Source organism: Nesoenas mayeri (genome assembly GCF_963082525.1).
Source record: "Nesoenas mayeri genome assembly, chromosome: 31".
Classification (NCBI taxonomy): domain Eukaryota; kingdom Metazoa; phylum Chordata; class Aves; order Columbiformes; family Columbidae; genus Nesoenas; species Nesoenas mayeri.
In genome coordinates, this window is record NC_137567.1 from 1,286,754 (window position 1) to 1,299,909 (window position 13,156).

The 13,156-nt window shown below is 72.3% G+C and overlaps 2 protein-coding genes across 2 annotated transcripts; both read left to right on the top strand.

Moving 5' to 3' along the window:
* Positions 1-337: 337 nt before the first annotated feature.
* BEST2 (bestrophin 2) lies at positions 338-4,873 on the top strand (the record flags this gene model as incomplete). The annotated part of the gene is made up of 9 exons (XM_080361356.1): positions 338-489; positions 1,048-1,142; positions 1,748-1,981; positions 2,431-2,585; positions 2,815-2,892; positions 3,777-3,929; positions 4,223-4,303; positions 4,446-4,564; positions 4,714-4,873. 9 exons carry the CDS (start codon positions 338-340, stop codon positions 4,871-4,873), a joined length of 1,227 nt encoding a protein of 408 aa, XP_080217482.1.
* Positions 4,874-7,622: 2,749 nt separating this feature from the next.
* Positions 7,623-11,992, top strand: RNASEH2A (ribonuclease H2 subunit A; the record flags this gene model as incomplete). The annotated part of the gene is made up of 7 exons (XM_080361357.1): positions 7,623-7,749; positions 8,273-8,344; positions 8,760-8,883; positions 9,423-9,510; positions 9,989-10,126; positions 11,126-11,210; positions 11,865-11,992. 7 exons carry the CDS (start codon positions 7,623-7,625, stop codon positions 11,990-11,992), a joined length of 762 nt encoding a protein of 253 aa, XP_080217483.1.
* Between the last annotated feature and the right edge of the window lie 1,164 nt (positions 11,993-13,156).

Consider the following 13,156-nt stretch of genomic DNA (forward strand, 5'->3'; position numbering starts at 1 on the left):
GCGCGTCGCAGATGCGGTGTCCATGTGTCTGTGTGTCCGTCCCGTGTCCGCGTGTCCATGGGGATGACGGTGACGTACAGCGGGCGCGTGTCCCAGGTCCCATGTCTGTGTGTCAGTCCCGCGTCCGTGTGTCCCAGGTGCCGTGTCCGTGTGTCTGTCCCGTGTCCGTGTGTCCGCGTGTCCGTGGGGATAATGGTGACGTACAGCGGGCGCGTGTCGCAGGTGCCGTGTCCGTGTGTCCGTGTGTCCGCATGTCCGCGGGGATGACGGTGACGTACAGCGGGCGCGTGTCGCAGGTGCCGTGTCCGTGTGTCCGTGTGTCCGTGTGTCCGCGGGGATGACGGTGACGTACAGCGGGCGCGTGGCCACGGCGCGCTTCGGCGGGTTCTCGCGGCTGCTGCTGCTCTGGCGCGGCAGCATCTACAAACTGCTCTACCGGGAGCTGCTGCTCTTCCTGGCGGCCTATGGGGCCATCAGCGCCGCGTACAGGTGACAGATGGGGACATGGGGACACCGCGGGGACATGGGGACACGGGGACATGGGGACACCATGGGGACGGGGCCATCAGCGCCGCGTACAGGTGACAGATGGGGACATGGGGACACGGGGACATGGGGACACGAGGACATGGGGACACGGGGACACCACGGGGACACAGGGACATGGGGACACCATGGGGACGGGGCCATCAGCGCCGCATACAGGTGACATATGGGGACATGGGGGCACGGGGACACCGCGGGGACATGGGGACATGGGGACACCATGGGGATGGGGCCATCAGCGCCCCCTACAGGTGACATATGGGGACATGGGGACACGGGGACATGGGGACACCGTGGGGACGGGGCGCTCAGCGCCGCCTACAGGTGACATATGGGGACATGGGGACACCGTGGGGACACGGGGACATGGGGACATTGTGGGGACGGGGATCCGAGCGCCACCTACAGGTGACAGGGGACACAGGGACACGGGGACACTTGGGGACACTTGGGGACACTGGGGACACTTGGGGACCGTTGGGGACAGCCGGGCCCGCGCAGGTTGGTGCTGAGCGAGCCCCAGCGCCGGCTCTTCGAGAAGCTGGTTCTGTACTGCGACAAATCCGCCGATTTGATCCCCGTGTCCTTCGTGCTCGGTGAGGACGGGGCCCCGCACCCCGAAACCCGCACCCCAAGACCCCCTGGACCCCAAAACTGGGACCCCCCGTGGCCCAAAACACCCCGGACCCCAAAACTGGGACCCCAACCCCCTGGGACCCCCCAACCCCCCAGGACCACAAAACCCCAGGAGCCCAAAACTGGGACCCCAAACCCCCCCCCAGAGCCCCCCAGACCCCAACCCTGGGACCCCAACCCTGGGACCCCCAATCCCCCCTGGACCCCAACCCTGGGACCCCAGGATCCCCTGAAACCCCCTTGGGAACCCCAAAACCCCTGGGACCCCCAGGACCAGTGTCCCCGTGTCCCCAGTGTCCCAGTCCGGGGGTGGTTCCCAGTGTCCCCGTGTCCCCAGTGTCCCCATGTCCCCAGTGTCCCCGTGTCCCCATGTCCCCAGTGCTCCCAGTGTCCCAGTGTCCCCATGTCCCCATGTCCCAGTGTCCCCAGTGTCCCCAGTGTCCCCGTGTCCCCGTGTCCCTGTGTCCCTGTGTCCCCATGTCCCCAGTGTCCCCGTGTCCCTGTGTCCCCATGTCCCAGTGTCCCTGTGTCCCCGCGTCCCCGCCGACCCGTGTTCCGGGCGCAGGTTTCTACGTGGCCGTGGTGCTGGAGCGCTGGTGGGGGCAGTTCCGCGCGGTGCCCACCCCCGACGGGCTGGCGGTGGCCGTGGCCGGGTCGCTGCGCGGGGGCGACGCGCGGGGGCGGCTGCTGCGCCGGACGCTGCTGCGCTGGGCGGCGCTGGCGGCGCTGCTGGTGCTGCGCGCGGTCAGCCCGGCCGCGCGGAAACGCTTCCCCACCATGGAGCACCTGGTGGAGGCCGGTGAGTGACGTCATGGGGTGATGTCATGATGACGTCATGGGGTCTGGTGCTGCTGGTGCTGCGCGCGGTCAGCCCGGCGGCGCGGAAACGCTTCCCCACCATGGAGCACCTGGTGGAGGCCGGTGAGTCGCGGGACACCACGGTGACATCATGGGGACACCGCAGTGATGTCACGGGGTGATGTCACGGTGATGTCATGGGGTGACGTCACGGGGGCTGGTGCTGCTGGTGCTGCCTGTGGAGGCCGGTGAGTGTTGGGGACACTGTGGTGATGTCACAGGTGATGTCACAGGGTGGTGATGGCGTCACGCGGCTGATGGTGACATCATTGGGTTGCAGTCACGTGATGGGGTGGCAGTGGTGTCATAGGGCAGGTAATGACATCACAGGGCCGTGGTGACGTCACGGGGCCGTGGTGACGTCACGGTGACGTCACTGTTGCCGCGCAGGGTTCCTGACGCTGCCCGAGCGGCGCCGCCTCGAGCGCCTGCGCTCGCCCCACAACCGGTTCTGGGTTCCGTGCGTCTGGTTCTCGGCGCTGGCGGCGCGCGCGCGGGGGGAGGGGCGGCTGCGCGACGGGCCCGCCCTGCAGACCCTGCTGGAGGTGCCCAGAACCCCAAAACCCCCCAAAACCCCCCAAAACCCCCCAAAACACCTCAAACCCCCCAACCCCCCCCCGAGCCGCCCCCCAGCCCCCGGGGATCCCCCTCAACTCTCTCCTGGGATCCCCAACCCCTGACCCCCGACCCCTGACCCCGTCCCCAGGAACTGAACCCCGACCCCTGACCCCTGACCTCTGACCCCTGACCCCCGACCCCCGACCCCGTCCGCAGGAGCTGAACCGGTTCCGCAGCCGCTGCAGCCTCTTGTTCCACTACGACTGGATCAGCGTCCCCCTGGTGTACACGCAGGTGCCGGCGCACGGGGACACGGGGACACGGGGGGGACACGGGGACATGGGGACACCGGGGGGGACACGGGGGCACGGGGGGGACACGGGGGCACGGGGGGACACGGGGACACACAGGGGATCCCCTGGTGTACACGCAGGTGCCGGCGCACGGGGACATGGGGACATGGGGGGGACACGGGGACATGGGGACACCGAGGGGGACACGGGGGCACGGGGGGACACGGGGGGGACATGGGGGCACGGGGGGGACACGGGGACACACAGGGGATCCCCTGGTGTACACGCAGGTGCCGGCGCATGGGGACATGGGGACATGGGGGGGACACGGGGACATGGGGACATGGGGACGGGGGGACACGGGGGACATGGGGACACGGGGGTTCCCCTGGTGTACACGCAGGTCACTGGGAGCACTGGGGGGCAGGGGGTGACAGGGGTGACAGGGGTGTCAGGGGTGACACAGGGGTGATGGGGTGACAGGGGTGACAGGGTGAGGAGTGATGGGGTGACAGGTGTCCCTGTCCCAGGTGGTGACCATCGCGGTGTCCGCGTTCTTCGCCACCTGCCTGGTGGACATGGGGACACGATGGGTGTCAGGGTGACAGGGGTGTCAGGGGGTGACACAGGGGTGACAGGGGTGACACAGGGGTGACAGGGGTGACACAGGGGTGACACAGGGGTGACAGGGGTGACACAGGGGTGACAGGGGTGCCGGGTGTCCCCGTTGCAGGTGGTGACCATCGCGGTGTCCGCGTTCTTCGCCACGTGCCTGGTGGACATGGGGACACGATGGGTGTCAGGGTGACAGGGGTGTCAGGGGGTGACACAGGGGTGACAGGGGTGACACAGGGGTGACAGGGGTGCCGGGTGTCCCCGTTGCAGGTGGTGACCATCGCGGTGTACGCGTTCTTCGCCACGTGCCTGGTGGGCCGGCAGTTCCTGGACCCGGCCCAGGGCTACGAGGGGCACGAGCTGGACCTGCGGGTGCCGCTGTTCACCCTCCTGCAGTTCTTCTTCTACGTGGGCTGGCTCAAGGTGGGACGGGGACAGGGGACATGGGGGGACATGGGGGACATGGGGGGACATGGGGGACATGGGGGTGCCGCTGTTCACCCTCCTGCAGTTCTTCTTCTACGTGGGCTGGCTCAAGGTGGGACAGGGGACAGGGGGACAGGGGGACACGGGACACGGGACATGGGGGGACATGGGGACATGGGACATGGGGACATGGGGGGACATGGGGGGACATGGGGGGACATGGGGGAACATGGGGACATGGGGCATGGGGACAGGGGACATGGGGACATGGGGACACGGTGGCCCCGCAGGTGGCCGAGCAGCTCATCAACCCCTTCGGGGAGGACGACGACGACTTCGAGACCAACACGCTGATTGACCGCAACTTCCAGGTACCCCGGGGACCCAGGCGTCCGGGAGGGACCCAGGCGTCCGGGAGGGACCCTGGTGTTCAGGAGGGGACCCTGGTGTTCGGGAGGGACCCTGGTGTTCGGGAGGGACCCAGGTGTCCAGGGACCCAGGCGTCCGGCGCAGGTGTCCATGCTGGCCATGGACGAGGTGGCCATGGAGCTGCCGCCGCTGGAGCGCGACCGATACTGGGACACGGGGACCCCGCGGGGACCCCCCTTCCGGGGCTCCGCCTTCGACATCACGTGAGTGGGGACCCCCCCGCGACCCCCTGACCCCAGACGGCCCCGGGGACCCAGGTGTCCGGGAGGGACCCAGGAGTCCGGGCGGGGGTGACCCAGCCCTCCCTGCCCCCCCGCACCCCCGTGTTTTGGGGTGACCCCCCGTCCCACAGGCTGCCCAAGGACGAGCTGCAGCTCCAGCTGCTCGAGGACATCGGGGACAGCCCGGGGGACCCCGGGGACCTCCTGGAGCCCCCCCCGGGGGACCCCGCGGGGCTGCGGGGGGCGGACACGGGCTGGTTCCCGCCCCGCAGCGCCGAGGAGCTGGTGTAGGGGGGACACCCAGAGCCCCCCAATAAACAACCATCCCGCCCAGCGCTGGGGCCGCCGCGTCGTTGCGGGATCCGGCGGGCACAGGGACCCCGGGGTCCCCTCCGGTCCTCCAGGGGCAGCGAGAGCGGCCAGAGCGGCCGGCCCCGCCCCCGCCTGCCGCGGTGACTCAGCGCCGCCCCCGCCCGGAAGCGGCGGCGCCGTCACTGTGACGTCAGCGACGAACTCGGTGACTCCGGTTGCGTCACCGGCCCCGGGGGACCCAGGCGTGCGGGAGGGACCCAGGCGTTCGGGAGGGACCCAGGAGTGCGGGTCCTGCCTCAGTTTCCCCTGTTGGGGGCAGAACCGGGGCGGGGGGACCCGGACGCCTGGGTCCCTCCCGGACGCCTGGGTCCTTGGGGCGGTCCCGGCGGATGGGGAAGCAGAAGTTGGGGGGGAAACTCAGACGGATCCAAAAATCCCCTAAATTCCCCTCAACGCCGGGAAGGGGCGGGGCCCGGACGCCTGGGTCCCTCCCGGACGCCTGGGTCCCCCGGAAAGCCCGGGGCGGGGAGGGAGAGGGGTCACATTAACATGAGGCCCAGACGGGGCGGGGGGGGGAGGGGGCGCGTGCGGCCCCGCCCGGGCAGGACGGGACACGCCGCGGGGTCCTCCCGGACGCCTGGGTCCCTCCCGGACGCCTGGGTCCTTCCCGGACGCCGGAGTCCCCGCCATGCGCCGGGACTTATCCCCGGCCCCGCCCCTTCCGCGCGCGGGGGCGCGTCCCGCCTGAGAGGGCGTGTCCCGCCTGAGGGGGCGTGTCCCCGCGGCGCCGCAGCCAATGGCGCCGCGCTTCCGCCGGGTATAACCGCGGGCCGCGGGTTCGAGCCCCGGCCGCCGCCGCCGCCGCCGCGCATGGAGCCGCCGTTCTTCCGCTCGCCGCCGCCGCTGCCCGGCGGCCTCTGCCCGCCCGGGCCGGACTTCGCGCCGCTGCCGCCCGCGCCGCCGTTCCCGGAGCCGCTGCGCGGGCTGAAGGCGGCGCCGTGCCCGGACAGCGGCTTCTTCGGCGGCGCCGCCAGCGGCGGCTTCTTCTACCCGCCCCCGGGGGAGCGCGACGCGTTCGCCGGCGGCTTCGCGCAGGCGCTGGACGAGCTGGCGCCGCCGGGGCCGCCCAACGTGGCGCTGCCGGAGCCGCCGCCGCCGCCGGGCGCGGGGGGAGGGGGGGGGCGGCGGCGGCGCCCCGGGCGGCGCGTTCGGGCCCGCGGCGGCGGACGCGGCGGCGCGCGCGGGGTCGCCGGAGCGCGCGGCGGCGGAGCGGCGGCGGCTGCGGAACCGGCTGGCCGCGAGCCGCTGCCGCCGCCGGAAGCTCGAGCGGATCCAGCGGCTCGAGCAGCGCGTGCGGGGGCTGCGCGCGCAGAACGCGGCGCTGGCGGCGGCGGCCGCGGGGCTGCGCGCGCACGTGCGGCGGCTGCGCGGGTCCGTGCGCGAGCACGCGGGGTCCGGCTGCCCCCTCCCCCATAGCGCGGCGCTGGGCGTCTGAGCCCCCCGCGGGCACCGGGACCCCCCGCGGGCACCGGGGATCGGGACCCCCCCACGGACACCGGGACCCCCCCATGGACACCGGGACATCCCACGGACACCGGGGATTGGGACCCCCCCACGGACACCGGGACCCCCCCACGGACACCGCGGATCGGGACCCGCCCACGGTGACCGGGACATCCCACGGACACTGGGACCCCCCATGGGACCCCACGGACACCGGGGATCAGGGACCTCATGGACGCTCTATGGACACTGTGGAAATGGGAAAACCACGGACACCAGGGGGCTGACCCCCCCAGGGACCCCCCACGGACACCGTGGATTGGGACACTCCCATGGACACCGGGGAAACGGGGACCTCGTGGACCCCCCACGGACACCGGGATCCCCACGGACAGCGGGGGTCTGACCCCCTGGGAGCCCAGGGACAGCGGGACCCCCCCACGGCTGCGAGGGGAAGTGGGACCCCCCACGGACACGAGGGGAGATCAGGAACCCCCATGGGCAGGGGGGGAAAGGGGGACCCCCCACGGACTCTGATGGATGTTGGGACCCCGGCCTGGGGACTCGAGGGTCGGGCCCCCCCGCGGGACCTGCAGGCCGGGCCGGGCCGCCCCGCTGGGCTCAGGGCCGCCCCCCAATCCCCCCCCGCTGGGCTCGGGGCCGCCCCCCAATCCCCCCCCGCCCCGGGCCGCTCGGTCGCGTGTTTTTGTACCTTTGTATTTAATTAACAATAATTGTGATTTTTGGTCTAATTGCGCTGAGTTCGGGGGGTCAGTGTCCCCCCCTCCCCGGGAATCCTCCCGCGCCACCGACGTCAGCGGAAGTGGGTGTGGCCGGGGCTTTCCCCGCTGACGCCTCCATGCCCATATATGGGCCGACGCCGCCGTTCCGGGAACCTCCCGCGTTCCCGCCGCCCCCCCGCGCGGCGGCGCTTCCCGGAAACCGCGGGGGGGGGCGGGGTCGTGTCTTCCGGATCCCCCCTGCACATCACCCCCCCCCCCCCCTCCCGGGGACCGCGCGCCGGCCCCGCCCATCTCAAGGCCTGCCCCTTTAAGCCCCTCCCATTTCAAACTCCGCCCCTTAAAGCCCCGCCCACACAAAGCCCCGCCTCTTCAGGCACCGCCCACCAGAAGCTCCGCCCCTGGAAAGTAACGCCCACAAGAAGCACCGCCCACCAGAAACCCTTCGGCCCCGCCCCCGGAAGCCCCGCCCCCGGAAGCCCCGCATGGCGCTGGAGCGGCTGGAGCGGGACCCCGCGGCCGTTGGCCGGTTCGGGTCCCCGGTGCCCGCGCTGTGCCGGACCCGGCCCTGCGCGCTCGGCGTGGACGAGGCGGGACGGGGCCCGGTGCTGGGTGAGCGGGACCGGGGGGGCGGGGCACCGGGGGCACGGGGGGCGGTGCTGGATGAGCGGGACCGGGGCACCGGGGGCGGTGCTGGGGGAGCGGTGCTGGGACACCAGGGGCACCGGGGGCGGTGCTGGGTGGGCGGGCCCGGGCTGTGAACGGCGGGATCCGGTGCGGGGGGACGGTCCCGGTGAACCGCGCTGTGCGTGAGGGGGTCCCGGTGCATCGAGTGTTGCGGGGGGTCCCGGTGTCCGGGGGGTTCCGAGGGTCCCGGTGCCCTGTGGTCCCGGTGTATTGGGGGGGTCCCGGTGCCCGGTGGTCCCGATGTATTGGGGGGGTCCCGGTGCCCGGGGGTCCCGGTGTCCGGGGGTTCCGGGGGTCCCGGTGTATTCGGGGGGTCCCGGTGCCCGGGGGTTCCGGTGTATTGGGGGTCCCGGGGGTCCCGGTGTCCGGAGGTTCCGGGGGTCCCGGTGTATTGGGGGTCCCGGGGGTCCCGGTGCCCGGGGCTCCTCGCTGACCCCCCCCCCCGCAGGCCCGATGGTTTACGCCATGTGCTACTGCCCCCTGGAGGCCGTGGAGGAGCTGCGCGCGCTGGGGGTGGCAGGTGGGGCTCGGGGAGCCCGGGGGGTGGGGGCTGGGGGGTCCCGGGGGGCTCAGGGGGTCCCGGGGGGTCCTTGAGGGCTGGGGGTCCCGGGGGGGTCCCGAGGGGTCCCTGAGGGCTGGGGGGTCCCTGGAGGCTCGGGGTCCCGGGGGGTCCCGGGGGGGTCCTGGGGGGTCCCTGAGGTCTGGGGGTCCCTGAGGGCTGGGGGTCCCGAGGGGGTCCCGGGGGGTCCCTGAGGGCTGGGGGGTCCCTGGGGGCTCGGGGTCCCGGGGGGCTCGGGGGGTCCCGGGGGGTCCCTGAGGGCTGGGGGTCCCGGGGTGGTCCCGGGGGTCTCTGAGGTCTGGGGGGTCCCTGGGGGGTCCTGGGGGTCCCGGGGGTCCCTGAGGTCTGGGAGTCCCTGAGGTCTGGGGGTCCCCAGACTCGAAGACGCTGTCGGAGCCGGAGCGCGAGCGCCGGTTCTCGCGGCTGGAGGCGGCGGAGACCGTGGGGTGGGGGCTGCACCTGCTGCCCCCCGAGCGCATCTCGGCCTGCATGCTGCAGCGGTGAGACCCCCCCTGCCCCCCAACTGCCCCCCAACTGCCCCCCGACTGCCCCCCGAGCGCATCTCGGCCTGCATGCTGCAGCGGTGAGACCCCCCCCACTCCCCCGCCCCCCGGTGACCCCCCTGCCCCCCCCCGCAGCTGCAGCGGTGACCCCCCCGTGACCCCCCCGTGACCCCTTGTGACCTCCCCTGCCCCCCAGTGAACCCCCCCTGACCCCCACTGCCCCCCCCCCGCCCCCCCCGCCCCCCCGCAGCTGCAGCGGTGACCCCCCCGTGACCCCTGTGACCTCCCCTCCCCCCCAGTGACCCCCCCTGACCCCCACTGCCCCCCCCCGCCCCCCCTGCAGCTGTGAGACCCTGAAACCCCCTGAACCCCAAACCTGCCCTGAGCCCCCCCCACGCTTCCACCAGCTCGGGGTGCAGTGACCTGAAACACCCAGAACCCGTGACCCCGTGACCCCTCCATGACCCCTCCGTGACCCCTGACCCCTCCGTGACCCCTCCATGACCCCGTGACCCCTCTGACCCCTCTGACCCCAGGGCCAAGTTCAATCTCAACGAGCTGTCCCAGGACGCGGCCGCCGGGCTGATCCAGTTCGCGCTGGACGGGGGGGTCAACGTGGCGGAGGTGGGGGGGGCAGCGCGGGTTTGGGGGGCAGCGCGGGTTTAGGGGGCAGCGCGGGGCTGGGGGGGGCAGCGCGGGTTTGGGGGGCAGCGCGGGGCTGGGGGGCAGCGCGGGTTTGGGGGGTCAGTGTGGGGCTGGGGGGGCAGCGCAGGTTTGGGGGGTCAGTGTGGGGCTGGGGGGGTCAGTGTGGGGCTAGGGGGGTAGCGCGGGTTTGGGGGGTCAGTGTGGGGCTGGGGGGGTCAGTGCGGGGCTGGGGGGGCAGCGCGGGGTTTGGGGGGGTCAGTGCGGGGCTGGGGGTACTTCGAGGGGTTCAGGTGGGTTTGGGGGGACTGGGGAGCTTTGGTGGGAGGTTTTGGGGTGCGGGGGTTTGGGGGGGGCAGGGATGATGAGTCTGGGGGTCAGTGGGTGATTTGGGGGGGTCAGTGGGTGATTTGGGGGGTCAGTGGGTGCCGGGGGGTCAGTGGGTGATTTTGGGTCCCAGGTGTTCGTGGACACGGTGGGTCCCGCTGACAAATACGCGGCGAAGCTGCGGAGCCGCTTCCCGGGTCTGGGGGTCACCGTGCGCCCCAAAGCCGACGGCACCTTCGCCGTGGTCAGCGCAGCCAGCATCTGCGCCAAGGTGGGACCCCAAAACAGCCCCCCCAAAACACCCCCCCAAATCACCCCCCAAATCACCCCCCAGCATCTGCGCCAAGGTGGGACCCCAAAACAGCCCCCCCAAAACACTGACCCCCCAAAATCACCCCCCAGCATCTGCGCCAAGGTGGGACCCCAAAACAGCCCCCCCAAAACACTGACCCCCCAAAATCACCCCCCAAATCACCCCCCAGCATCTGCGCCAAGGTGGGACCCCAAAACAGCCCCCCCAAAACACTGACCCCCCAAAATCACCCCCCAAATCACCCCCCAGCATCTGCGCCAAGGTGGGACCCCAAAACAGCCCCCCCAAAACACTGACCCCCCAAAAACACCCCCCAAATCACCCCCCAGCATCTGCGCCAAGGTGGGACCCCAAAACAGCCCCCCCAAAACACTGACCCCCCCAAAACACCCCCCAAATCACCCCCCAGCATCTGCGCCAACGTGGGACCCCAAAACACCGACCCCCCCAAATCACCCCCCAGCATCTGCGCCAAGGTGGGACCCCAACAGCCCCCCCAAAACACTGACCCCCCCAAATCACCCCCCAAAACAGCCCCCAGCATCTGCGCCAACGTGGGACCCCAAAACACTAACCCCCCAAAACACCCCCCAGCATCTGCGCCAAGGTGGGACCCCAAAACAGCCCCCCCAAAACACTGACCCCCCCAAAACACCTCCCAGCATCTGCGCCAAGGTGGGACCCCAATAACCCCCCCAAATCACTGACCCCCCCAAAACACCCCCCCAAATCACCCCCCGGCATCCACACCAAGGCGGGACCCCCCAGGACAAGGAGTTTTGTGGGTGGCAGGACCCCGACTCCCTGTGCCCACTGACCCCTGTGACCCCTGACCCCTGTGCCCCCCGTGACCTGTGACCCCCTGTGCCCCCCATGACCCGTGACCCCCGTGCCCCCCGTGACCCGTGCCCCCCGTGACCCCCGTGCCCCCCGTGACCTGTGCCCCCCGTGCCGCAGGTCGCCCGCGATCGCGCCGTCGCTCATTGGCGCTTCCCCGAGGACCCCGACATGGCCCGCGACTACGGGTCGGGGTACCCCAACGGTACGGGGGGAGGGCACCCCAACGGTACGGGGGGAGGGGCACCCCAACGGTACAGGGGGAGGGGACCCCAACGGTACGGGGGGAGGGGCACCCCAACGGTGAGGGGGGAGGGGCACCCCAACGGTACGGGGGGAGGGGACCCCAACGGTACGGGGGGAGGGGACCCCAACGGTACGGGGGGAGGGGACCCCAACGGTGAGGGGGGAGGGTACCCCAACGGTACAGGGGATGGGGGACCCCAACGGTGAGGGGGATGGGGGACCCCAACGGTGAGGGGGGAGGGGACCCCAACGGTGAGGGGGATGGGGGACCCCAACGGTACGGGGGGAGGGGCACCCCAATGGTGAGGGGGATGGGGGACCCCAACGGTACGGGGGGAGGGGCACCCCAACGGTGAGGGGGATGGGGGACCCCAACGGTGAGGGGGGAGGGGACCCCACGGTACAGGAGGTGGGGGGATGGGGGGACCTCAATGGTATGAGGGTACCATGACTCCTGTGACCCCTGTGACCCCATGACCCCCCCATGACCCCTGTGACCTCTGACCCTGTGACCCCTGACCCCGTGACCCCAGACGCGCGCGTGGCTGCGCCGGCAGCTCCAGCCTGACCCCTGTGACCCCTGACCCTGTGACCCCTGACCCCGTGACCCCAGACCCGCAGACGCGCGCGTGGCTGCGCCGGCAGCTCCAGCCCGTGTTCGGGTTCCCGCGGTTCGTGCGGTTCAGCTGGGGGACGGCGAGGGAGCTGCTGCGGGAGCGGGGGGCGGCGGTGACCTGGTGAGACGGGGGGGGACATGGGGGGACACGGGGACACGGGGACACGGGGACACGGGGGACGGCGAGGGAGCTGCTGCGGGAGCGGGGGGCGGCGGTGACCTGGTGAGACGGGGGGGGACAGGGGGGGACACGGGGGGACATGAGACACGGGGACACGGGGGACGGCGAAGGAGCTGCTGCGGGAGCGGGGGGCGGTGGTGACGTGGTGAGACGGGGGGGGACATGGGGACATGGGGGGACATGGGGGGACATGGGGACACAGGGGGACATGGGGGGGACATGGGGGACGGTGGGGGAGCTGCTGCGGGAGCGGGGGGGTCACAGTCACATGATGAGACACGGGGACATGGGGGGACACGGGGGGGTCACTGTCACGGGGGGGACATGGTCACGTGATGGGGGGGGTCACATTGGGGTCCCTGTGTTTGGGGTCCGTCGGTGCGGGGGGGTGGGGGGTCCCTGTGCTCCCCGGTCCCCTGACCCCGCCCCCCCCCCAGGGCTGACGAGGCCCCTGCGGCCGCCCCCGCCCCCCCCACGCTGCTCTCGCGCTACTTCCGGGGCCCCCCCCGCCCCCCCCGCGCCCCCCACCGGTTCTTCCAGGAGCGGAGCCTGCGGGGCCTGAGCGACCTGTGACCCCGGAAACGGGAACCCCCGGAAACAGGACCCCCCCGGAAACGGGGACCCACCGGAAACGCGACCCCCCCGGAAACGGAGCCCCCCGGATCCCCGGCCCGGGACCCCAATAAAGCCAACAGCTGGTTTTTGTTAACGAGGAGCAGTGAGGGCTGTTTTTCCGGGGGGGTTGGGGGGGGGTGTGTGTCCCCCCCTCATTAATGGCCCCGGCAGCACCGCAGCCCCGGTCCCGGGGATTAGGGGGTGAATCAGGGGGACCCAGGCGTCCGGGAGGGACCCAGGCGTCCGGGGGGGGACCCAGGCGTCCGGGAGGGACCCGGCGTCCAGGCCGGTTCAGCACCGCGGACAGCGCGGGGGGGGGGGGGGTGGGGTGGTGTATGGGGGTGCTTCCCCGTCCAGGGTGTGGCCGCCCCCCCCCCACCCCGAACACCTGGGGTCCCCGGGGGCGGGGCCAGGCGGGGCAGGGCCGGAGGGGCGGGGCCGGCGGGGCGGGGCCGGCGGGGCGGGGCCAGGCGGGGCGGGGCCAGGCGGGGCG